Consider the following 24,267-nt stretch of genomic DNA (forward strand, 5'->3'; position numbering starts at 1 on the left):
ACTCACATAGCTCACAGCAGCCCAACTCCAGCTCGAGCTGTTGTTCATCATCTTAGCTGTAGAGGGTGAGCGTCACTGGCCCTCCGTGTGGGATCCGAACCGCAGCCCTGCTGCTCAGAGCTGGTGCTCCAAAGCGCGCTCTTAACCAGCTGAGCCACTCGGCCGGCCCATGTTAACTACTTTTTAATATACAAGTATTTATTTATTCCTACTGCACGCCTGCTCTACAGTGAGTAAGACACAGCCCTGCTGGGGAAGGCAGTTCAGTGAGCAGGTTGTTACCACACAGTGAGGCTCCAGGAGGGACACAGGCCCCTAAGGTCCCCCATGACCAGGGCCTCAGTGTGACTTTCGTGGGCCTCTTCCTCCATAAAAATGTTAAAAATTCTTTTTTGCAGCTGTGTTGATATAAGAACAAACACATTCCAGGCTGGATTATATCCATTTTTTCCCCCTTTTGATTGAAAAAATAATTTAAACATTTTTCTGGGGCCCTAAAAGTGTCATGAGCCCTGGTACTGACCCTGCTGCATGTAAGGGTCTGGCCATGACTCTCCTCACCAGGATTTAGGGAGTCAGGAAAGCTGCTGGAGACAGTGGCCTGAAGGGTGAGAGGAGTAGCCAGGGGACAGAGGGGACAAGAGGAGACTGGGCAGAGGGGACCACAGGGAGAGTGCTCATCTTATGGGGATATTGCCAGATCTACGAGGTCCACTGCATGGGGACAGCCCCTGCCCGCACCCCACCCCTGTCACTGACTGGATCCTTCACCCATGTTCCCTGGGCTAGTCTGAGATACCCAGCACCACCTCAGCCTGCCCCCACCCACACAAACCCTCCATCACTCGCCCAGCTCCCTCCATTCCCACCTGCACCATGGGGACAGTAATTGCCACCCTCCCTGCCCACCAGGTGGCTGTGGAGACAGCAGAGGTGGCCAGAGGGAAGCTCTCCAAAGCCTGGGGAGGAGCTGCACGAGGACCCACAGAGACTGCCTGTCCCCAAAGCAGTGTTATTATTGGTGTGGCCGCATACCTTTCCCACGCAGGGACAAACCTCAGAGGCGCCCTCCTCACTCAGCACCCAGTTATTAGCACTGCAGCCTGCATGGGAAGAAATGTCCCATCATGAGTCACTCAGCGTGATACCCAGAGGGGGTACAGGGCTAGTGGGCCCTTGGTCATCACTAAGCGCATCTCCATCTGGGGACATCTGTTCATTCAGTTCTCCTTCTGTGCCCACCACCCCCACTGCCCCTGTTTTCTGGGGGTCTGTACTTCCTGTCAACCAAAGCTCCAGGTGTGGGGGAATCTGGGGTGGCTGGCTTTGGTGGCACACACGTGGGAAGGGGCAGGGCTGTGAAGGCTAAATGTGGTCGTCTGCTCGGCTCGGTCATACCGGCCGCGGGGTCTTCCTCCACCAGCACCACCAAGGGACCCCGGTCCATATACCTGGGCATCGTATCCAGCATGGCCTGCAGCCACTGGCCCAGGCCTCCCAGAGCGCAGAGACGGCCCTATGCCATCATTCAGGCCATAGGGCCTGGTGGTCAGGAGCTCTGGACTCGACAAGCTTGACTTCTTGAGGCTGAGGAGTGAGAGGAAGGGCAGGATCAGCGAGGGGTGGCCTAGGGCTGCGCCTTTCACCCCACTGGTCCAAGAGAGGACTCCCCTCTAGCAGCTGGGGTGTATGCACCTGTGGGTACACCTGACAACGGCAGTAGGTCTGGGCTGCCACGGGAGTGACATGAGCCTGGGCAAGCCTCAGTGTGTTTATCCGCCCACAGCAGGGGTTGAATGTACTGCCTTTAGGGCGCCCTCCAAAGCCCGTCCCAGGCCCAGCCCTCCCCACTGGCAGTGGCTGCCCTCCCCAAACCTGTCCAGCCCGGAGGACACATCTGACTCCACACCCAGTCCAGTGCCTACCACACGAGGATGGCTCAGTAGGGGTGTGTGTGTGTCTGATGCCTGCTCTACCCATCCCTCCTCTCTCTCCTGCTGGCTGGCTGCCACACAGGCTCTGAGGGTTCTGCAGGTCACCATCTCTTTCTCCTTCCTGTCTAGAGTTCTCTAAACTCTTCTGTTTTCTCCCTGTCCGCCCGCCCCACCCCCACACCACCAATTCTCTTCTTTGTTACCCCATCCTCCTCCTGTGTTTGATTCTCAACAGCTTTGCTCTTGGGGCCAAGGTGGCTATGGTTATTTGTAATTCAAGCAATTTCTCAGTCTTCCTCTTCCGGCCTCTCCCCAGCCCACACCTCCTACCCCACACACAACCCACCCCTAAGCGCCAGCCTCCCTCCCAGGATTGGCTCCTTGGGTTCCGCTTCCCATCCTGCCTGCCTCTCTAGGAACAAACATTTCCTCTTTTCAGCGTGTTACTCCCTCCTTCTCCCTGCCAGACAGTCCCTCTGCCCCCTTGGCGCCTCTCGTGCCATTGTCCTCCCCAGCGAGCCCTAGTGCCAGAACTGGAAGGTTTCTGCAGGTTTCTAGCTGTCCCCTCCCCTCCAGCCTCAACAAAGCCTACAGAAGGATCTTCCTGAAGCACGCTGGACCTTGTCACCTCTCTCCAGCTTATCATCTGTCTGTGGTTCCATCACCCCTATGATGGAGTCCAGCCTGGCTTGAAAGCCCCCATGACATGGCCTCTATCTGGCTTCCCCTGTTCACCTTGCACTCTGTGCAGAATTAATATAGCAGCCCTAAGACAAAGGGCTGCTTGCAACACTGGCCCTTGGCTGGCATCTGGAAACTTGGATTCTAGAAGTTTCCCTCCTTCCCTAATAAGAGTGGCTCGCTCGCCGTGACTAAACTGTTTGTACAGACAATGTGGTTTATGCTGAACACCTGCCCTCCCTCTGGGAGTCTGGATTTTGTACGTGCCAGGCAGAGGGTGCCTATGTGACCAGCCCCCAATAAAACCCTGAGCATTGTCTCTAACGAGCTTCCCTGGTAGGCAACAGTTCACATGTGTTGTCACAACTTGTTGCTGAAGACTTTAAGCGCGTCCTGTGTGACTCCACTGGGGGAAGACACTTGGAGGCCTGTGCCTGGTTTCCTCAGACCTGCCCGGAAAAGGCTTCACCTAGCCGGGGGAAAGCTACCATTTCTGAACTGTGTTGTTCAAAGTCAGAGAAGTAGAACTTGGCAGGAGTCTCCTGGTCCTGGGTCGCCTGATATTAGACAGAAGGGCCCCTGCCCACCCCCTACCCGGCCCTCCGTCCCAGGGCCCTGCTGATACCGGGTGGAGGGCCATCTCAGCATTTTGCCCACAGAGCCAGGGACAGAATCGCACCTGTGAGAGAGCTGTGAGACTGTGGGTGTGGCCTCGTTTCCCTCATCTGTCACAAATGGAATAATGACGTCTGCCTGAAGGACTGTGGTGAGGATGGAATGAGAACATGGCACAGAGCCTTGCCCGTACATGCCAGCTCCTGTCTCTCCAAGCTAGCTTCCTTCCCAGTGAGCCACAGGCAGGCCTCTCTAAAGTGAGATGGTCCAGGAAAACAGGCCTGGGGTCTCTAGAAAACATCGCACCTCTAGTCTGCTCTGCATCCAGCTTTCTGCTCAGCTCCCAGTGGCTGTGTGATTCTGGGCTGGGTACTTAACCACTCTGTGCTTCAGTATCCTCTCCCCGCCTCAGTAGGTGCAACCATAGATGTGTGAATGGCTGTGGAGGAACATTCCTGGGGTTATTTTTTCCCTTTTGGGGGACTGCAGAGCTTGGCAAGTGTCTCTTCCCGGGGTGACTATAGGTGTGGGGTTAGAAGTTCTGCTCTGGACGTGATCCTCCCTGCCGTGGAATGGAGACGTGCCCAGGGTTACCCTTCTTGCTTTCTAGGAGGGCTCCCTGTCTGCAGAGGGACTGCCCCTGCCGGCATTTTCCTCTGGGGTCTGGGTAGCAGCACCTAAGCCCAGATTCTCTGGCCTGTGTTGGCTGTAGGGGTGGGGTGGGACTCAGAGCAACCCTGCTTTAAGCAAACCCTCTAAATAGAAAATCCAAAGGGGCTAAAAGTCAAATTTTAGAGTGCTCCCTCGCTCTATGAAAGGGTCCTTATTTTATGAAAAGCTTCCCAAATTCCATTAATTTGACCCTGTCCCATTGGGTAAAGTGAGAGTCAGTGCCGAAATGACCTCCCAGAGAAGGTGCCCCAGCATGGATGGAGGAGCTAAGGTAGGGGATTTGGGGTCCAGCTGGTAGCCTTGGAATAACCAACCCCCTGGAAAACGGGGTGGCAGAGTGTGGAGGTGGGAGTGGGTCGAGGAGGAGGTGGGCAGTGATTTGCCGAGGGCATCAGCAGGTCCTGGGTGCCTGCCATAGGCTAGGTCCTGGGTGTCTGCCGTGGGCCAGGTCCTGAGCACTTGGAGCTCCGTCTTCATGGCAGCCCTGCGAGGTAGGGACTACTGAGAAGACAAAGTTGTAGGAAGGGACATGGGACTCAGTGGAGGCACAGGAGCCTGGCTGGGGCATTGTTTAAGTGAGGGCAGGGACCTGCTTGCTTGATTAGTTTGCTGCCCCAATATCCACACGGGAAAGAGCACACAGTAGGTGCTCAATAAATGTTTGCTAATGAAGAGCTGAAGGAAGTCAGGTTTGACTGACTCAAAGCCATCACATTTTCCCACTTAGGCCCGATACACCTGAAGAGGTGGCCTGTGGCCTACTGGGCCTGGGAGAAGGGCAAGGTGTAGATAGAGTCCAGCCAGCCCTCCCAGCGCCTTCCATTCAATGTCCTCCGAGTTTCCCCTCCGCAGGCCCTGGCTAAAGCAGTTGCGGGTAAGCCATGTTATGCCCAGATGTGACCACAAGAGGTCGCCCCACACCGCCAGCCACAGCGAGATCAGCCTTCCAGTCTTATATCTTGTCTATAAGACTATATCTTCCAGTCTTCTTATATCTTGGAGAAATAGCAGGATGGAGAGGGAGCAGGGTTGGAGGATTGTACCCTCTGGAGGGTCGGCTGAACGGTGAACCACAAAAAGGGCCCCTTGAGGCACAGAGGAGATAGGCCCAGAGAGGTGGTGGCTGGTCTTGGGACACACAGCCAGCATGTGGCAGAGCCGAGAGGTCCCCTCTCAGGTCCTTACCTCATGGGTTTGAAGAGGTCCTGTCATTGTTGGGGCATGTTATGGTTAGCTTTGGCTGGGCTACCCCAGACTTTTGGACTGCGAGGCAGACATGGGGTCGAGGAGGACAGGGTTGGGGGATGGGAATCGTGGGTGGGGTTACAGAGGTGGACTTGGCTGTGCCCAAGGCCACCATCCTCCTCCTTCAGGGTGGGCCCAGCGGGTCATGCAGGTGGACAGCTCATCTCCATTGATGTGGAAGTGTTGCAGGCGGAGTAGGTGCCCCAGGGGTTTGGCTTGGTGGTTCTGCCAACTTGGCTTGGCCCTTACTGACCCTGGGGCCCCAGACTCAAGGGCCAGGCAGCGGGGCCCTGCTGAGAGGCAGCGAGGCCAGGCTGGGTGAGAAATGGGCTTTATCTGGGGGCGGTTGCAAACCAGCTGGCGGGGGTTAGGCTGGGGAGCAGCGTGATTCTTCTGGTTGCTGTTCAGTGAGCGAGATGGAGGTGGGTGGGGAGGTGGGTTAGGAGGCCCTGCAGCACAGCTCACAGCCCAGCTCCTCCTTGACTAGCAGAGCAGGTGACTGGCCGTCTAGCTGTCTCTGCTCAGCCCTCTGAGCTGGGAGACCTGTTCCCAGCTCTACGGCATCGGATTCTGCCAGAAGCCTCCATGGCTTCCTGCCGCTGGTTGGTGACGTGGGTACGCCCCACCTAGTCCCAGCCTCAGCTCCGCTCACTCCCACCCACTCTTTGGCTGCTATGCCCTGAGCCCTCTTCACCTCTCAGGGGCATACAGAAATCCTTTTCAGGCCCAGCTCAAATATCACTTCCTCTGACACACCCTCCAGGCCAGTCTGGGCATCAAGGCCTCTCCCTGGCAACCCCAGCCTGTGGGGAGCTCAGCGCTCACCACATTAGCTGGATTTGTAGCCAAGGCGCTGGCTGGTGGAGAGCACTGCTGAATGGCAGGGACTGGCCATCTCCAGCGGTTCCAGGGCCCGGCAGCACATGCAGCATTCAGCGAGAGGGAAGGAGGAAAAGAGGGAGTCTGGGACAGAGGGGCCCCAGAGAAGATGGAAAGCAGCCCCCATCCTGGAGTCCTTGAACATCTGAGCTATGCAGGCCTCAAAGAGCCCCGACTCCTTACTGCTCACCCATCTGGGGAGGTGGGAGAGGCTTGGTCTCTAGCCAGGTGTCCAGTTGGTCAGACCTCTGCCATTTGGCACTGTCGCTGTTGGTCCGTGAACTTCCCTTTGGGGTGGCATGGAAGAGCTTGTCCTCCCCCAGCACGGGCATGGGAGTTACTCAGGGGTGGGCAGAGAGCTGGCCAGTTTGTCCTGGCCCACCTGGAGTGCTGCGGCTGCAGCCTCTGTTGGGCACCTCCCCTCTATGGAGTCCTTGCCATCATTGAAGTCCTGCAGCTCCCAAAGCCCCCATGGCTTCCAGCCCAGTGGCTCCATGGGCTGCCACGGTTGTGACAAGGCCACCTAAAGGGCCCAAGAAGAGGAAGAAGCAAAGTGTAGCATCAGGGCCACTGAGATGAGTGGCAGGAGCTGGAGCCACTGTGGACATAGCTGGAGGGCCTGGAGCTGGGTTGGGCAGGCAGCCTCAAAGGGGGTCTCAATGGTTGCGAGGATAGTCAGAGAGAGGCGGCACCTGCTGGAGCCAGCCAGTAGGGGACTGGAGGGAGGGTCATCTCCCAGATGGGTCTTCAGAGATGGAGTCCAGGGAGTGCCCAAGGTCCTGGGGATGCAGTGGAGGCCTGGGTGAGGGAGGGAGCCCTGGCCAAGTGTCGGGGGTTATCAACGCTGATGAGAACGAAGGGGTTGCAGGGGAAGGGACACAGGTGAGGGCAGGGCTGGGCTCCAGGTTACTCAGTAACAGAGTGCTTACCTCACCGCCTTCCTGGCCCTGGACAAACCTCGAAAGATGCTGGTTCATCACAAGGTGGCTCTGCCCCTCCCAGCTGCACTGGGGCTCTGAGCTGGAGGTTGGGACGGAGCAAAGACCACCCAGCCCAAGGACTGGGATACCCACGCCCCGCCACGCATCCTCAAGGTCCTTTCCACACCGGCACTCCCAGCATTCAGTGGATCACTGCACCTAATTCAACACCTTCTCTCATCCTGGTGTAGGCCGTCCCCCAACCCCCAGCCTGCCCTCTATGTGGCTGCTGAGTCCAGCTGCCATGTAGATGCTGTCACCTCCTTCATTACCACCCACTTCCACTGCTTACCTCAGTGGATGAGGTTCACAGAGGTCTGGCCCCTGCCCACCTTTCTGGAACCATCTCTCACAAACCAAATGGCCTTGTTTTCTGAAAACGTGACACTTTGTCTTCAGGGCTTGTGCACACACTCCAAGCTCTGCCTCAGTTCCTTCCTTTCGTGTTGAAGTCCAAGTCCAGTTCAGTTTAAATGTCCCCCCTCTGGTGTCTGTGCCCCTCCTGGGCACTCCTACCTCCACATGATGGCACTTTGTACGTGGAGCTGTCCCCATTAGCTCCCATGTCTGCCTAACCGCAAGCTCAGTGGTGGGAACATGTCAAACCAGCCCCAGCAGAGCCCGGCACAAAGAGCATGTTGAAAGGTTTGGCAAATGAACTAATGGGTGACAAGGGCATTCGCTTAATAAGCATCTATTGAGCACCAGCTGTGTACATACCCTGTGCTAAGCTCTGTGGGGGATGCATAAGGCAAGGCCCCTGGGGTCCTGTAGGTGCCTGACTGTGGAGTGTTATGGGGGGAGGCTCTGCCCCCGCCAGGGCTATCAGAGGCTTCGGAGAAGCCTTTGCAGGGGGCTCCTGCTCGGAACACACATCTCCTCAACATTCACTGGCTCACCTGCAGCTCTGCCTGCACAGCGTCTCCACGAAGCCCCTTTAGAATATGTGTCCCCCCCCAGACTTTGTGCCCCTGAAGGCAGGGACCACAGTGGGTGCCTATATTCCCTGCACAGGGCCTGACACCTTGCTAGAGCTCGCTAAATTTGCTGGGTGACGGCTTGAAAGACCACCAGGACAGTGGGATAGACTGAAGGTGGTTGTGACAGGCCAACCTAGGCTGCAGGGGCCGAGCTGGTGTCTCGCCTGCTAATGACGACACTCTGGCAGAGGCTTTAATGACAGTAGCTGACCTGTGACCCCCAGTTACTGCTCCATACCTTAATCCTCCCAGTGACCTCTGGGTAGGAAGGCAAGGACTTCGCCCCATTTTACGCACAATGAGAATGGGGCGCGGGTGAAGGGACTCACTCAAGGCCATACCGCTGCTAGGTGGTGCAGCTGGTGCTGGAACTCAGGTCTAACTGCAAACCCGATGCTCCTCCTGCCTCGCTGCCCTTTAGCAACACTCTTCCACCCTCAGGAATCCACTTGTGCTGCTTCTGGGTTTTCATCTTCTCTTAGGACCCAGGTCAAAGGGGAGTGACTTTGGGAGTCCCAAACAAAACCTGAGGTCTTCTGTGAAGGGCCTGGAAATTTTGCAAAGGGCATCAGAAATCAAGGGACAAGGTTCGGCCCTTCACCCAGTCACCACTGATGGGCTTTACTTGTGTGCCCTGTTGCTTGAAGCTTCCTGGAGAAGACTTTTCCACTCATCCATCATCTATCCATCCATCATCAATCCATGCATCTATTCACCCATCCCTCCATTCACCCATCCCTCCATACATCCATCATCCCTCCATCCGTCATCCATCCATCCATCCATCCATCCATCCAACCAACCACCCATCCCTAAGGCTGGGGGATGACTCCCCAGACTGGCCCCGACCCAAATCCCTTCAGCTTTAAAGCACGTCCACATCTCCCCTGTGCCCTGCAGTAATCTCGGGAAGGACGCAGGGCAGGAGCCCTATTTTGCAGGTGAGGGAACTGAGAAGGCTCAAGAAGTGGCTTGTCCCAGCGGGCAGGCCGACCCCTGGAGCGGTTTCAGAGCTGGGGCTCTGATGCCACAGGCCTGGCCTATGGTGAATCCTGGCTCTGCCAGCTTAACCTCTCTGGGCCTCACTGCCTCAGCTGAAGAAAGGGGGATATTGATAGTATCTCCTCACAGAGTGGATATAATAATTAAACGAGATAGTCTGGAAAATGCTCCGTGCAGTGCCTGGCACACTTGGGGCACCAAGAGTTTGAGAATATTATTAATTCAGATCTTCAGAACTTTTGCCTCCTAAGCTCTTCCCACCCCCCACCCCCCACCTTTCTAAGGATGGAAGACAGCAGCTGGCAGTGGGAGGTGGTTGCTTTAAATACAAGATGAGAAGAACAAAAGGAAAACAGGACAACTCCCCTCCCCAACTTGGGGGGAGGGACCTGAAGGGCATCATCAGATGTCGCCCGCTGAGCTGCACAGCTCAGTCGCTCCTGCTAGCTGGCGATGGGTCACTGGTTTGGGCTGGGCCCCCCGCAACCCAAGGGGACACACCCCTGCCTGCCTGCAAGCTGTTATCCAGAGGAGGAGGAAGTAGGTTCAGTGGGATCCTGGAGTTTCTCTGCATCACTTCCAAGACACCATTAAATATTCACCAGGTTTCTCCACAGGCCCCAGAGGGCTTCAAAGGCAGCATGCCCACGGTCTTGGTTGCCATGGAGCTGTTACCCAGGCCGCGCCCTTCCCCTGCCCCTTCTCACACTGACTGCCTTGGTGCCCTCGCCCTTGCCCTCCTCTGGTGAGGCCTATGGTTCTGGGGTCTGTGGGGCTCAGACCCACAGTGGGGGGACCATTGTTTCGCTCTGTCTGATCTGGCCGGTCCTCGCTGCTCTCCCAGGCGGAGGGATGCGGCCCTGCAGGTGGGGGCCAGTGACTCAGCCCCCAGATGTGTTGGACAAGGCTGCCCATTTTCCCGCCATGGACTCTGGCTGGGCCCAGCAGAGAGGACTCAGGTGTTAGCGGATGAGCCACCGCTCCTCACACACAGACGACAGCAGAGAGGCCAGGTGGCAGCAGCTGTAGAGCTGTGGTTGCCGCCTCCACTAAGTAAATGCTCGGGGCTGCTGGGTGAAGTGCCTGCCCGAAGCAGCAGCCAGGAGCCAGATGGACTGGGAACAGGCTGGGGGGACCCCAGCTCTCTGCTGGGGGGGGGGCAGCAAACGGAAGGCCTGTGAATGCAGTTGTGCTGGAAGAGCAGGAATGGTGGAGCCCGCAGGCCGGGGTCTGGGTTAGAGTCGCTTCCTAGATGGACCCTGGGCAAGATATTGCATCCTTTGTGCCTCAGTTTCTTCATTTGTAAATGGGGACAGTGATTACCACCTTGGAGGTCTTTTGGAGATACGGGGCATCATGGTCATAAGGGAGGGAGTCCAGTGCCTGCCAAGTGGGGGACCCTCTACAGAGGGATGTTTCTTCCTCCTGAACCCCAACAAACCCTTCACCTTCAGCCCTCTCTTCTGCCCTCTGTGAGCTCCACTCCCAACTCCTCCACCCCCGAACATCTCCCAGCTCCTCACACCCCCACTTTTCTGCGCGTGCTGTTGCTCCCTCAACCAACAGTGCCTTCCCCTGCACCCATCCCGTCCCATCCATTCCGGGAAAATGCCGAGGCCCATTCATTGCCTTCCCCTGGGCCCCAGGCAGTGAGAGTGCTCTCTTTTCTGAACCCCACATTCCCCTGAACCCCACCCTCTCTCTTCTCTGATCAGATTACTTCAATGCATCCTGCTTTTCCATTCCTGGTCTGTCTCCCTCAATAGATGGCGAGCCATTTGCTGCCGAGGACAGTGCATTCGTCATTGTCCTGTCCCTTGCCTTTTCAGCCCCCATCAGTAATGCTTGTTGAACCACAGGCCACGAGCAGTGAGGGCGCCGTGAGGAAGGTCAGGGTGATTACGGCTAGCATGGGCCTCGGGGAGTGGAGGGAGGTGACTGAGATCAAGAAAAGAAATCTGGGGGGCCGGCCGGGTGGCTCCATTGGTTAAGAGCGTGAGCTCTGAGCAACAGGGTCATCGGTTCAATACCCACGTGGGCCAGTGAGCTGTGCCCGAGCTGAGCTGCCACTGAGCTGCCAACAGGCAGCTGGATGGCTCTGCTGGTGAGAGCGTGCTCCCAACAACAAGGATGCTGGTTCAATTCCCACATGGGATGGTTGGCTGAGCTCCCTGCAACTAGATTAAAAACAGAGGCTGGACTTGGAGCTGAGCTGCACCCTCCACAACTAAGATTGAAGGACAACAATTTGACTTGGAGCTGATAGGTCCTGGAAAGACACAATGTTCCCTTCCCCAATTCCCCAATAAAATCTTAAAAAAAAAAAAATCTGGGAAGCACAGTTGCCATGGTCTCCGGTCACTTGACTTGGCCCAACAGTGGGCACACCGTCCTCTGGGACAGCAGGGGGAGGCGAGTGGGCAGGGGGTCCGCTGCAGTGGACAGAAGTGGGACCACTATATTGCGTGTCTGCTACAGCCGGCCCTTTACAAGCCCAATCTCCCTGAATTTCTACCCGGTCCTGAGGGAGCTGGGTGTCAGCTCATCTATAGGTGGGAAGAAAAGCAACATGCCCAAGGGTGAACAGTAAGGACAGTGGAGCACACACCTGCTCCAGACACAGGCCTGAGGCTCCCAGGAACCTCGGGAGGCCGGCGCTTTTTATTCTCATTCTACAGACAAGGCAACCAAGGCACAGGGAGGTCAGGAGGAGCAGAGCTGAGCCTGCACCAGATTCACGGGCCTCAGAGCCCACACTCCCACCGCCACCCCCACCGCCTCGGTTCGGGCTGGGCCAGCATTGCTTTTTGGCACCACATGTGGCAGATCAGAGAACAGACACAAAGCAGGCGGTTAATAAACTGTAGCTATTCCAGGCCTTGGCGCCCCCTCTCCTTTCTTCCTATCTGTGTGTCGCCAGTTTCTCTGGCAGCACCCAGTGTGCTGCAGGGCTTGGGCCAGCACAGGTGCAAGGTCAAGTCGTTGCCCACCTCGCCTCCCCATCTCCCTACCCCAGGTCCCAGAGGGCCAGGACCCACTCCACAGTTAGAGCCCGCGAGCCATCCAACTAGATGGTCAGCTGTGGGGCAGTGACCTCGCCTTCCGTTTCTTGTCTGCTTTACTGCACTCAGCTCAGGACCCACACACAGCAGATGTGGACAGAAGTGGGACCACTGTGTCCCTTATCTGCCAGAGCCGAGCCCTGATCAGATCACGACAGAACCCACGGCATTCCTCTCCCTGCCCAGCCACACTGGCCTTTGTCCGAGCAAGCTTAGCAGCCTGACACGATGTGGCCCAGCAGATCTGTTGACAGATCTCATCACAACTGGACTGGCAGCCTCACAAGGGCGTGACTGGGCCAGGTGCCAGGACTCCCAGGCCTGAGTGTCCTGGGTGGGCGTGAAGAAGGCGGGCTGCGGAGAAGGACAGGTACCCCAGCTCTTGCCATGTCCAGTATTTTCAGCTCTGAGGCTGGGATTCAGAGGCCAGCCCGATCTGAAGGGGCATCACTGTCCTGCAGTGTAGCCCCCTCATCCGTCCCTGCAGTGACTCCCACGTGCCTTGGCCTACAGCGCAATGCCCCTCCCCCCATGGCAAATTCCACTCTCTGAGCTTCAAGGGCTGGCTTTCAGGCCTCCCCCTGCCAGGGCCCCTTACTCCCTAGGTGGGGCTTGGGGCCCCTCCTTCCCCCCCAGGATGCCATCCTTAGCTTTTATGTCAGTTTCCACATCTAGTTAAATAACTGGGTTTAGTGTTCCTCTGCCATCAACTGTGAGCTCCCTGAGGGCAGGGTCTGTGGCTTTTCCATCTTTGCATCCACCTTCCTATGGCCTGGAACTCAATAGCTGTTGAATAAACATCTTTGAACTGAATTAAATTATGTGAGACTGAAAACGTCTTCATAGTAGTCGAATCTGGCCACCAAGGGCATCTCCAGTCAGTGTCCACATGGCCCCATCTGACTGCACTCCGCCCACACCCATGACATAATGGGGAGGGGGCGGCGACAGGGACGAGGAGGCGGTGCCTGGGCACAGGGTTCCCAGCCGACTCTGTCTAGCCAGGGGCCTCTCTGGGCTCCCAAGACCCACCACAGCCTGAGGGTCCTGATCGCATCTTCCCCCAACCTCAAGAGGCTATAGATCGAGGTCAGTTTTTGGCCATTTTAATTGTAAAAACCAAGACATTTATATATAAATAAGACCGCTATGTAAAATAGGATTCACCCTTCTACTAAAACCCTTCTCCCCACACTCAAAAAGAACATAGAAAACCCAGCAGAGATAAGAAGTACAAATTAGCATGCGGTCCCTGATGAGAAGTAACTGGCAGGCCAGGTTTCCCTGCTGAGACAGGCCTCATGGTGAGCGCACTCCTGGCCCAGGCGGCTCACTGGAGGCTCAGTGACACCTCGAGAAACTGCTCCATCGCGGTTCCCACACCCTCAGTCACTGGTCACCAACTGCACGGGTGGAGGCAGTGGGAAAGGGAAGGGCAGGGAGGAGGGGATGGGGGAAGGCTGCTTGGTCCTCAGGCCGAGGCCGGGGGCTATGGAGCTGTTGGTCCAATGAGATGCAGTGGTTGTTCAGCCTGGGGGCAGGTCGGGGGAGGGGCTTCTGGGGAGTCACCACATCTCCAGAGGACAAGGAGAGAAGCTGTCAGTGCCCCCGGAGAGGAGGCTCCTTCTTGGGGCCATGTGCATATGGCCAGTAAAGACAAGGACAGTGGACACGTGCCAGCACTGCTGGGGGTGGAAAGGCAGGGGGCTCCTGGGATGCGAGGGGACACCAGACCCCGAGAGAGGTTCCATCTCGCCACCCTCCTTCCACCCTGTCGCACCTCCCTGCCCTCCTCTGCATCAAGACCGCGCTGCCTGCTGCCCGCTTCACACCCTGGGACTCAGAGTGAGATGGCTGGGAGCTTGGGGGTAGAGATGTCAACAAATTCACACACGGGCCATGGCTCAGGACACTGGTACACAGGACAAAAGAAAGACCCCAGGCTCTCCTTCAAACAACCAGGACCTGCCTGGGGCTGCTCCCCACGCCAGATGAATGGCAGGAAAAGGCCCTGAAGGGGACGGGGCAGGGGTAGAGGGCAGTGTCAGGAGCATTTCCAGACACACACTGCCAGGGTCCCCCCGAAGTACAGGTAGAGGAGGTTCTTCACCTCATGTGTGATCTCAAAGCCAAAGCCTTCGCCGATCACCACGTGCCAGGAGGAGCCGAACTTCTTGTCCATCGTCTCTTTGATCATCTTGGCGGCGCTCTGCAACGAGGAGGACGCTCGTGAGAGCGAGCAGTTGGGGGGAGACAGTGGCGTGAGTCAGCTCCCTCTGTGGGAGGCAGAAGTCTTGGCAAGAGAAAGGCCTGTTGCCCTACTATTGTTCTGCTCATGGAACTGTCAGAAAGGGTTTCCATGCAGGCCACCTCCTGCCAGGGGCTGCTACACAGGGACAGGGGACCAGACATTACCTCACCAGTCAAGAGGACACTGGCGAAGGTGGTAGAGCGTCAGCTCTGGAGACAGAGCCCTGGGTTTGAGTTCTGGCTCTGTCACTTCGGGCCCATTTCCGGTGCCGGCACCACAGTTCACGCAGGACTGAGTCAAGTCCTGTCTCTGAGAGCACCCTGCAGGGTTACTAGCGTCACTGCGAGGCGTTGGGTTTATCTTCAGGGAACAAAAAGGCTTTTCACTAATCGGTTAAGGGGACTCCCAGAAGAGAGGCTGGTCTGCTTCCCTCAGTTGTGGCAACAGCCCCACTCTCTCCTGTGCTCGCCCTGTCAAGGAGCTTCTTTCAGGAAGGGGTCTAGGGTGGGGCAGAGGGCCTAGTCTTTGTGGGACAAGTCCCAACCCTGGGCGCCCGCTGTCCACCAGCAGCATGACCACTGTGCCAGGTGAGCATTCCGTCGGCATCATCTCAGTACACTGCCCAGTGAGGGGGCAGCATCCCCACCCCCAGTTAGACTAGGAAACTGGGGCTCCGAGATGGGAAATGGCTCATTGAAGGTTAAAGAGCTAGGAAGGGGCTGGCCGAGTGGCTCAGTTGGTTAAGAACTCGCTCAAGAGTGTGAGCTCTGAGCAACGGGGTCACCGGTTCGATTCCCGGCCGGAGCTGAGCTGCTGCTGAGCTGCCAACAGGTGGCAGGATGACTCAGCTAAAAAAACAAAACAAAACAAAACAAAAAAAACAGCTAGGAAGGACTGAAGACAGGATCTGAACTTGGGCCTCACTGTCCCAAAGCCCGGTCTCTCGCTGGCCAGGGTCTGCCTCCCCACTGGCTGCCGTGTCACCGACTTCTTTCTCCCTCGCCACCAGATTGATGAATGACATTCCTGTGTAGACGCCAATTGGCCATGTCGCCAGCACCTAGAACAGTGCCTGGCAGAGATGGTGTTTAACGTCTGTTCTGAATGGATGGATGGACACATGAATGAATGCCTGCGCGGGCCTCTGTTCTCCGCTGGGATGGAGCCAAGGGGAAAGATGCCCTATTCAGCAGCCCACTTGAGACCGGGAACAGAGGCAGGGGTGTCACGGAGACCCCTCTGGCTTTTCTCCCTCTAGGGCTAGGCATGGCCATCAGATCAGTGCCCACAGACAGCACCAGCCTCTTCCCTCACTGGCCTTCCCCAGGCTGCCAAAGTTTCCAAGGAAGGCGCTAGCCTGGGCCCAGCGGGACTCTCTGGAGCTGGCTGTGGGGACTGGCCTACTTCACCCATGGGGGCACCAGAGGCACGAGGGGCTGCCTGTAGCGATGGCAATACCTCGTTGTTGTTGGAGAATTTCTCACAGGCTGTGACACATAGCTCCATGGTCTCCACTCGCATCTCCTCTGGCATGTCCGAGTGCTAGAGACAGGGCAGGGGTGACAAACAGAGAGAGGCTTAGCCCGTGACCTGGTCTCTGGGCTGGCCTCTCTGTCCCAAGCTTAAGGCACGGACACTGGCAGCTGCCCTGGCACAGGCCTGGGCAGAACCCAGAGAGGCGACCCATTGCTTTACTTGGGGCGCACAGCTGGGGCAACCAGGGTGTGGACTCAAACCGAGTTAAAACCCTCCTCTGGTTCCCTTTGAGCTCAGGATAGAATCCACGTTCCCTACCAGGTGGCTGACATGGCCCGCCAGGCCTGTGCGGTCTGAACCTCATGTCCTGCCGCCTCCTCAGCACTGCCTTCCAGCCACACTGCCTTCTTTCTGTTCCTCTGTACAGGCCAAGCTCATCCCCACCTCGTGCTTTCTGGGTTTGCTGTTTCCCTGCCTGGAGTGTTCTTCCCAGGCCTTTGTGAGGCTCGCCCCCTAACTTCATTCAGGTGTGTGATCAGAGAAACCTTTCTAGAAGCTAATCTCTGCCCTCTAGTCCTTCACACCTGCTTTATTTCTCCTTATAGACTTAGTACCTAACACTATGTTGTTTAAACCTTTCTTTCACGTGGGCCCGGCCTTTGTCTTGCTCACTGCACCCACAGTGCCTAGAACAGTGCCCAGTATGTAGCAGGTGGCCTAATAAACACTTGTTGAATGAATGAATGAATGAAAGAATGAATCACTGCCAACTCCTAGATCTCTAGATCTCAGCCAGCAAAGTCCTTTTAGCTCCCTCGCACTGTCGCTCTGCCAAGGACGAGCTCCCCACGTGTCTCTCCAAGGCTGCGTGGGCCCTGCCGGTCGCCCTGCCTCCCTCCCCTGGGGCTTACCCTGACCAGAGGGAAGGTCTGCAGTCGTTTATAATCAGCCTCATCTTTCTTCCCTTCTGCTTCTCCCATGATCCTCCCACTGTGACCACTGGAGCAGAGGGCGGGCCTTTCAGGAGGTGCTGGGATGGGCAATTAAGATGTACCCAGAAGACTCAGGAAGCAGGCCCTGCCAGCTTGGTGGGTGCAGAAATTGTCTTTCCCCAAGGGGAGCTGTCGAAAACAGGAAAAACCAGGAGAAAAGAGTTGGCTTTAAAACCACACATCACAAATTAGAACTGTCTCAGTAACAATTTGACACCTCCCCGTCTTAACTCCTCCGCGTCCTTTTCCAAATGGCCAGCAAGTCTGCAGACAGAAGGATGAGTCAACCTGCGATGCTGGGGCCCGGGGAAGAACACGCTGGTCTGATGCCACAAGCCCACACTGCCATTATCAAGGCAAATACTGAGCGCGGGCCAGGCCGGGGGTGCGGCTGTGAGCTAGCAATGAACGAGCACAGCCTCCCTGCATGCCCGCGATGCGCGCACAGCCCTTATTTCTCAGCTGACGTGATTACGAAGTTCAACGTCAGGCCACGATCCACAATCCCTGGCTTACGGGCAAGCACCTCCTTCCGCAGGTCCCTCATCTTGGGAGAGGAATGGGCACAGCGACGCGCTGTGTCCTCCTTGGCACACCAGGCTCCCCAGCTCTTCCTCCCCGCGCCCCCTCAGGCCGCCCTGTCCTGTGTGGCTCGCCCAGGAGTTGGCGGCCTGGGCGTCAGAGCTGGTTCTACTGCTCAGGAAGTGTGGCCTTGGGGCTCAGGCTCCTCATCAGTAGTAACACAGGGGCAGTCACATCCATCTCATGGGGATGCTACGAGAATCAAACGAGACAATGTATGCAGGCAATGACCACAGGGTCAGGCACATGGTCAGCACTCGAAACACTGTCCTTCCTTCTCTCTGGCTCCTGCGGGAATCAAATGAGAAACTGCATGTGGATTGGGCTGGAAAGGTCTAAGCCTAATACATACGTACAGATTTTGTTTTTCTTTCCAAATCTAGTTATCTAATAACAGATGGGGCTTTTCCTAAAGAGATGGGCCTGGATCCTAAATGACTGGGAGCATGGCTGGAAATCCTGGTGTTTATCCTATAATTCAATTTATCCTGTAATTCAAAGGACTTTTTATCTCAGAAGAAGTACTAATATAAATGAATACAAACCACCTCGCTGTTAAACCCTTTTTAACAATCCGTATCAGGTATCAGACAAATACAGACAAATGATGTCATTCTGGCATTTCTCACATTTCCAAATAAAGGTACTTTCACACCACAGCCATGCGTCCCGAAGATGCCCAGCACAGTAACCAACAGGTAGGTAATGACAGGTGACATTTAATAGGTTCCCTGTGTGGGGGCCGCTACTGTTCTGCACGCTTTGTGTGCATTTGCTCAGCTCACTGCGGCAAGAGCTCCGTGAGCTCGGTCCTGTACCAAGAGGCACGAAGCTGGTACGGTGCTGGCCTGAGGTCAGCCACTCAGCTAGCGAGTCGCAGAGCTGGGGTTTGAATCCGGGCATCATTAGGCCTCCTCACAGCACTGACACACAGTAGGCCACCCACAAAACTGACCTCGAGTGCGTGACCCCTAGTGTGGCTCATGTGATTCCCACAGTGGGATACACGTTTGACCTTCCTCTCGGTGTGTACTGTTCTAACGGGAGCCTGGCCCCGGTTTGGCCAAGCGCTGAGCTTTCTGTGTGCTTTTTCTGGGCTGTGCTCTCATTTTATCCCCCTCTCCGATGCCTCAGAAGCCCTCAGCGCCACTGCATTTGGTCCCTCAAACGAGGCTGTGGGCCTGGCACTGACTCCACCATTCCACGACACTGGTATTTTTTGATTTCCCAGCGGACAGATGGCTCCTCTGATCTCACCAATTCTGGGCATCTGTACCATTCAGATATTAGTTTTTGTTTGTCTCTACATATAAGTTGGCACATTACCAACCACAATCTCATTGTACTTCCTGCTCATGTTTCTTATTTCACAACATCCACTTTGTCTTTGCTCATTACTGTTAAGGCCCGTCTCCAATTCCATCCCGCCCTTCCCACTTTGGTACAGGCCACCCTCTCGCTTCCCCCTCCACATTACCAGCATGTGACAGGGAGGTGGTGGCTACACTGATGACCAAAGGATAAGGAAAGCCTCTAAGGTTTACCTCCCGAGATTTCCAAGTGGGAACGACTTAAAATGCTGAAGCAGCTGCTTAGGCATCTTCCTAAACATTTCAGTTTGATTCAATTCATCCTCAGGCTAAAATGTGTTAGCGTGGAGGGGCCCGGAAGGGCATTCGGAGGCAAGTGCGCACATGCCCGCCCTGGGGGAGGTCAGGGTCTGTGACGGCTGCTCTGACTCTGCTTCCGCAAATGGAATCCTGATGAAACAAGACTTGGGAGGTATTACCAAAGCCCACTCTTCAGGAACAGGGCGGAAAAAGCCACTGGGACAGTTTTGGGGTGGAAGGGACAGGACCAGGAGGCGGAGTCTTTAGGCTTGAACGTCATTAACGGAAATGACTTCTTCCCTCTCCCTTGCTTTGCAGCCTTGGGTTTCCTCCTCTATGAAGCAGGATAATCCCATCTTAGCCTCGGAAAGCTGTTGCAAGCACCAAGGCTATGCATGTGAGCATGTTGAAATTTTACAGCTCTCGGCACTGTTTTTATCACACGGCTCTTCCTACTGCCTGCTATTAGCCAGGCCTTCTGTCAACGTGCTTCAACCACGTTTATTAAGGACCACGATGGCAGATAGCTTTTCCTAACCACTACAGGTATTTCGGGGGTTCCAAAAGGGATGAGACTTAACGGATTAAAAAGGAACAGTTATAGATGGTGCTTCCAAATACAGAAAGGTAGGAGAATTTTTTATGATGCTGTATCGCTGGAGTACAGCTATAGTCATTCAGCCGTGATTAAAAACCCCTGCTGAAAGAACGCTACCCAAAATAGCAGAACTAGAGGTTTTAATAACCTTATCAATCTTCCATGCAAATGAGTGTGTACCTGACAGCTCCAGGCCAGAAAGAAGTCACGCCAGGCCTAAAGAGAGTCCTTTAATAATGTAAGTGTGCCCACGGCCAGGGTACTTGAATCCCTGTGGTACCAAAGCCCGCCCCGCCCCAGGGCCCGTCCTAGCACACAAGGCCAGAGGCAGCCTTGCTCTCTCCCGCCCTTGACTCTCCTCACCCAAGGCCCCTCTGCCTGCTTGACACAACCTCACCCATGTCTGACTCGAGGCTGCTCTGAGGTCTCAGGAGGCACAGACAGGGCTCTTTATCTCATTGCCTTGTCAAAGCCAGCGTCCCTTGTCCCACTGTCCCTTTTTTTATGGCACTGACCTCAGTTACCAATTATTATTTGGCATTTGGGAAGACTCCTTAAGAGGGTTAGGGAATGTGAAAGGGTGGTGAAGAATGAATGCATTCTGGGAAATAAGGCCCAAAGTGTCACCAGCCCCCCAGAGGGGGCCCTGGCTACTCAATGCCTGGAACACTCTTGCCCCGTAGGTCACAGCTCCCGACCCTTAACCACCGCCTGGAAGCTGAGAGATGGGAGGACACACTCAGGGCAGGACACGTGGTTGTGAGTGCAGGCTCCACAGGCAGATCTGAATCCACATCTCAGTCTGTCTCAGGTAAGTGTTTACGTCTGTAAGCCTCGGCTTTCTCATCTGGAAACTGGACTGAGTAGACTCTACAGTAAGCGTAAGCTCTTATTACTGGTGCCGTAAGATAGGGAATTCCGACATCCTTCTTCACATACCAGCCAAGTAAATATCTGAACATTCAGCCAAGCAAACCAATATATACCGAGTTCCCAACCTGTGCGAACCACTGTGTTTGTACTGAAGGAGGAAAGGGTCACCAGGAAAGTCTGTGAAACACAGTCTGGGCCGGGGCTGGGCATGGTGGTGTGGTTACACGGTGCTTTCACGTCCGTCAGCTCATTTTATCCCATAACAACCTGTGGGGTCAGCATCCACTCCCAGGTCCCAGACAGAGCACCTGAGGTTCAGAAAGGTTTAGCCCTGGCCCAAGGGTACACGGCCAGCAGTGACGGAGTCAGGATCTGAGCCTGTGTCTATTCTTATGACTCTACCTTTTGTGCTGACAAGACAGAAACACAAATAACTTCAATCCTCAGCAGTCACCAGTCCAGCCACCTGTCCGGGCACGCCTCCACTTCCGGGCTACTCCGACATCCTCCTGCCTTTCCCTGACATTTCCACCCTCTGCCTTCTGGTGAACAAAGCTGGTAAGGTGACAACCTAAGGGACTGGGGGCATCCATCCAAGACGTCAGTGGTGAGGTCAGGAAATAACATTTGGGAGGCCGGGGCTTCACAGATCGCTTTAAAATGGGGGAAGCAAACACAGGGTTAACATTCTAATATTTTGCTAAGAGCATTGAAAAACACATCATCTACTGTAAAAGAAACTTTTAATAGCAAGGAGGCGATGACTGCAGAATGAGGGACGGTCCTTCTCAAGAAAAGACAGTTACCTTTCATACACACACAAAAGGTTCTTTTTAAATCGCCCGTATTTTTTCTCATTTTACTGAGGTCCAGTGACAACGTCTGATGTCCTTTAGACCATGCGGAAGGAGGGACAGAAAGAAGGAGGGACGGAGTAGTAGAGATAGAGAGAGAGGTGGGGAGAGATATCAAGACATTTTCTTGATGTAGAACATGATGTAATAAACAACACTGACTCATCCACCCTCATTTAGATGAAATCCCAAACATTCTGCTCAAAATACAAAGTACAACAAAAAGTCATAACCATCGCTGCTATTAGCTCTACACGAGAACAGCTGCCTACTACAGACAGGGGATCACGCAGTCTTCCTCCTCCTCTTTCCCATTCAAGAGAACAGATTTGAACGGAAGAGACTAAGAATGACATTATCACAGAAGTAAAATGGAGTTCGCCCTGACTTATTTTTTAAAAATCCCCTTCACAATTGCTAATTACTGGGGACAGCACCCATCATGACTTAGTGCGTCGTGCGTGTAGACAATCACCTGTTGCTGAAGGACTTCAGCTGTTATCCTGTAGATGCTACAGAGCACAAAGTCCAGGGTTTGGTACATGGCAGACTTGCAACAAATATCTAAATGGTGATTAAATTCTATTTCATTTGCCCCCCCCCCGGTGAAGGGAGAGGACATATCAAACCCATTCAATAATGTTTACTGAGTACTGACCTTGAGCGAGGCAACAGGACGGCTGTTCCACATACCGGGTCTCATTCATTCCCCCCTGATAACTCTGTCAGACAGGCGCTATTATCCCTACTTTTCTGATGACCACAGAAAAGGAAAGTGACTTTCCTCCTGGCTAATAAGTGGAGGAGCTAGGACTCGATCAGGTGTATATGACTTCAAGCAATATGCTTTTCCAATTACTCCACTATACGCAAGAGACAGCCCCTGCTTTCAAGGAGCTTACAAGGACCAACACACACGCGCAGAAGGAACTCTGATTCATGATAGAAAGCAGTAAGTGCCACAGGACAGATGCAGAGATAAGAGGAAAGAGGAGAATTCTGGAGGGGCCAGGGGTGAAGACAGTAAAAAAAGCTCGGTAGCAGGGGCAGTACTAGAGTCAGGCTAAAAGGTGAGTAGGAACCCCGACAGGTGGACAAGGTGAGGAATACCTTCCGGGAAGAGAGATGAACACAGGGATATCCAAGCAGAAAGCGCAAAGTGTTTTCGTGAAAGTCCAACAGTCCAATATGGCTGGGGGACAAAAGCTGGCAAAGGAGAAGGGAGAAAGAAGGCTGGGGAAAAAAGGCCGGGTTGGATTGGGGAAGTATAGAAGGGCCCTAAAACCCAGGTTAAAGAAGTGTGGGGGTGACGGGCTAGCTCAGTTGGTCAGGGAGTGGTGCTGGTAACGCCAAGGTTACCGGTTCGATCCCTGCATGGGCCACCTTGAGCTTTGCCCTCCCAAAGAGTCAACTATGCCATTGTAGCATGAAAGCAATGTGTAACCAATGACCATGGCTGTTCCCCGCAAAAAGTGTGGATATTTTTAGTGGGGAATGAGAAGCCCTTTGGAGGACTCTTGGGGGTTGGTGACATGGTTGTGTTTTGGGGCAATTATTCTGGTTAATATAACTGAGCTAACAGGAGGAGGGACCTGAGGTAGGGACACCAGTTACAAAGCTACAGCAATGGGCCGGGTAACAGGCATTAAAGACTTGAACCAGGGCGGTGGCTTACAGAGTGGAGAGAATGTGAGATCCTTGTGGAGGCAGAATCAAAGAAACTTGACAACTGCCTGAGTGGGGTGGGCATGGCAGAGTGACAGATGATATCCCAGGAGGATGGTGATGCCACTGAGGGAGACAGGGGAAGTCGGGAGGGTAGATAGATAGGCAGAAAGTAGGCCAGTTTAATTTTAGAACTACTGAGTTTCACTTGCTGGTGAGCTATGCAAATGAGGTGTCTCATCAGGAGTCCGTCATCACCAAATCATGGATCAGCAGGGGAAGGAGGGAAGCCCCGTCACACCCACGTCCCGAAGTATCCCAACCCGGGGACTCCATCAGAGCTGCAGATCTGGATTTGAGGGTCAAGTGGAGAAATGACAGCTCACACTAAGGAAGCTGGTGACACTTCTGAGGGTAAAGTGTGGGGGAGAGAAAGAGACAAAGGAAGGAAAGTAACAAATACTGAATGTACACCGGGCTGGACTCTTTATACTTCGTATTATCCTTAGAATTCCCAAAGGAGACGCTCCGTAGCATCCTGATCTTGTACGCGCACAGACGGGAGCCCCCCGGGGAGATTAGGTTAACTCTCTGGGGTCCTACAATTGGGAATCCCAAATCAGGTTTGTCAACTTCTGTTCACTACACCGGATTCCTCCAATGGGAAGCACATCCTGGGGGAAGCCTACAGTTGGGTCAAAGAATCACATCCTAGAATGTCAGCGTCAAAGAGGCCTTTAGAGATCATTGAATCCAATTTCTCGTTTACAGATGGAGAAACTGACGCCCAAAGAGGGAAATAACCAGATTGGAGTCCCAGCAAGTCGCCTGCTGTCCAAGTCAAGAAGTCTGGGCCTAGGCTCTGGAGACCACCGACCTAGCCGCCGGAAGGGGGGGAATTACTCTGCGAAAGATGGGGGGAAACAAGGTGCTGGTGGGGCGAGGGGTCGAGTCAGGGAGGATGGACAGGGCCTCAGGTGGGGAAGGGGAGAGAAGCGGCCTGTAGAGTCGCAACGGCAAATATGTTACGACAGAGCTCGCAGGTCCCCTAAGTGGGGGGGTGCAGGCTGAGAGGACCTGGGGCTGGGGACCAGCAGGGAGGAGACTGAGGTGGGGCCTCCGCGGTGGGCGAGGCCCCGCCCACCCTGCGATGCTTCCCGGCTCCTCTTCGGGCCGGCCCTCCCCACCCCGCTGCCCGCCGCGCCCCGTGGCCTCACCTGCTCCCGCGGGTGCTGGAGCCGAGGCCGCAGCTAGCTCACCCCCGCCAGGGTTGTCAAGGAGCAAAACAAGAGTGTCTTAGCAACAGCAAGGAAGTC

General features: G+C 55.0%; 1 protein-coding gene across 4 annotated transcripts; it reads right to left on the reverse strand.

The window, feature by feature from the left end:
- Positions 1–174: 174 nt before the first annotated feature.
- Positions 175–24,267, reverse strand: DNAL4 (dynein axonemal light chain 4). 4 transcript variants are annotated; one of them, XR_002126449.1, is made up of 6 exons: positions 24,169–24,267; positions 16,689–16,898; positions 15,760–15,843; positions 14,161–14,259; positions 1,452–1,587; positions 175–1,103 (listed from the first exon to the last, which is right to left on the reverse strand). XR_002126449.1 is itself a non-coding variant. In XM_019664547.1 (5 exons), the coding sequence occupies exons 2-5, from the start codon at positions 16,755–16,757 to the stop codon at positions 1,525–1,527; spliced, it is 315 nt and encodes a 104-aa protein (XP_019520092.1). In that variant the 5' UTR covers positions 16,758–16,898; positions 24,169–24,267; the 3' UTR covers positions 1,141–1,524. The 4 variants fall into 4 exon arrangements, 3 of the variants coding, with proteins under 3 accessions (XP_019520092.1, XP_019520093.1, XP_019520091.1); XM_019664547.1 differs by lacking the exon at positions 175–1,103 and having other exon boundaries at positions 1,141–1,587; XM_019664548.1 differs by lacking the exons at positions 175–1,103; positions 1,452–1,587 and adding an exon at positions 13,141–13,453.

The sequence above is a fragment of the Hipposideros armiger genome, unplaced genomic scaffold (assembly GCF_001890085.2).
Source record: "Hipposideros armiger isolate ML-2016 unplaced genomic scaffold, ASM189008v1 scaffold_426, whole genome shotgun sequence".
NCBI classification, from domain to species: domain Eukaryota; kingdom Metazoa; phylum Chordata; class Mammalia; order Chiroptera; family Hipposideridae; genus Hipposideros; species Hipposideros armiger.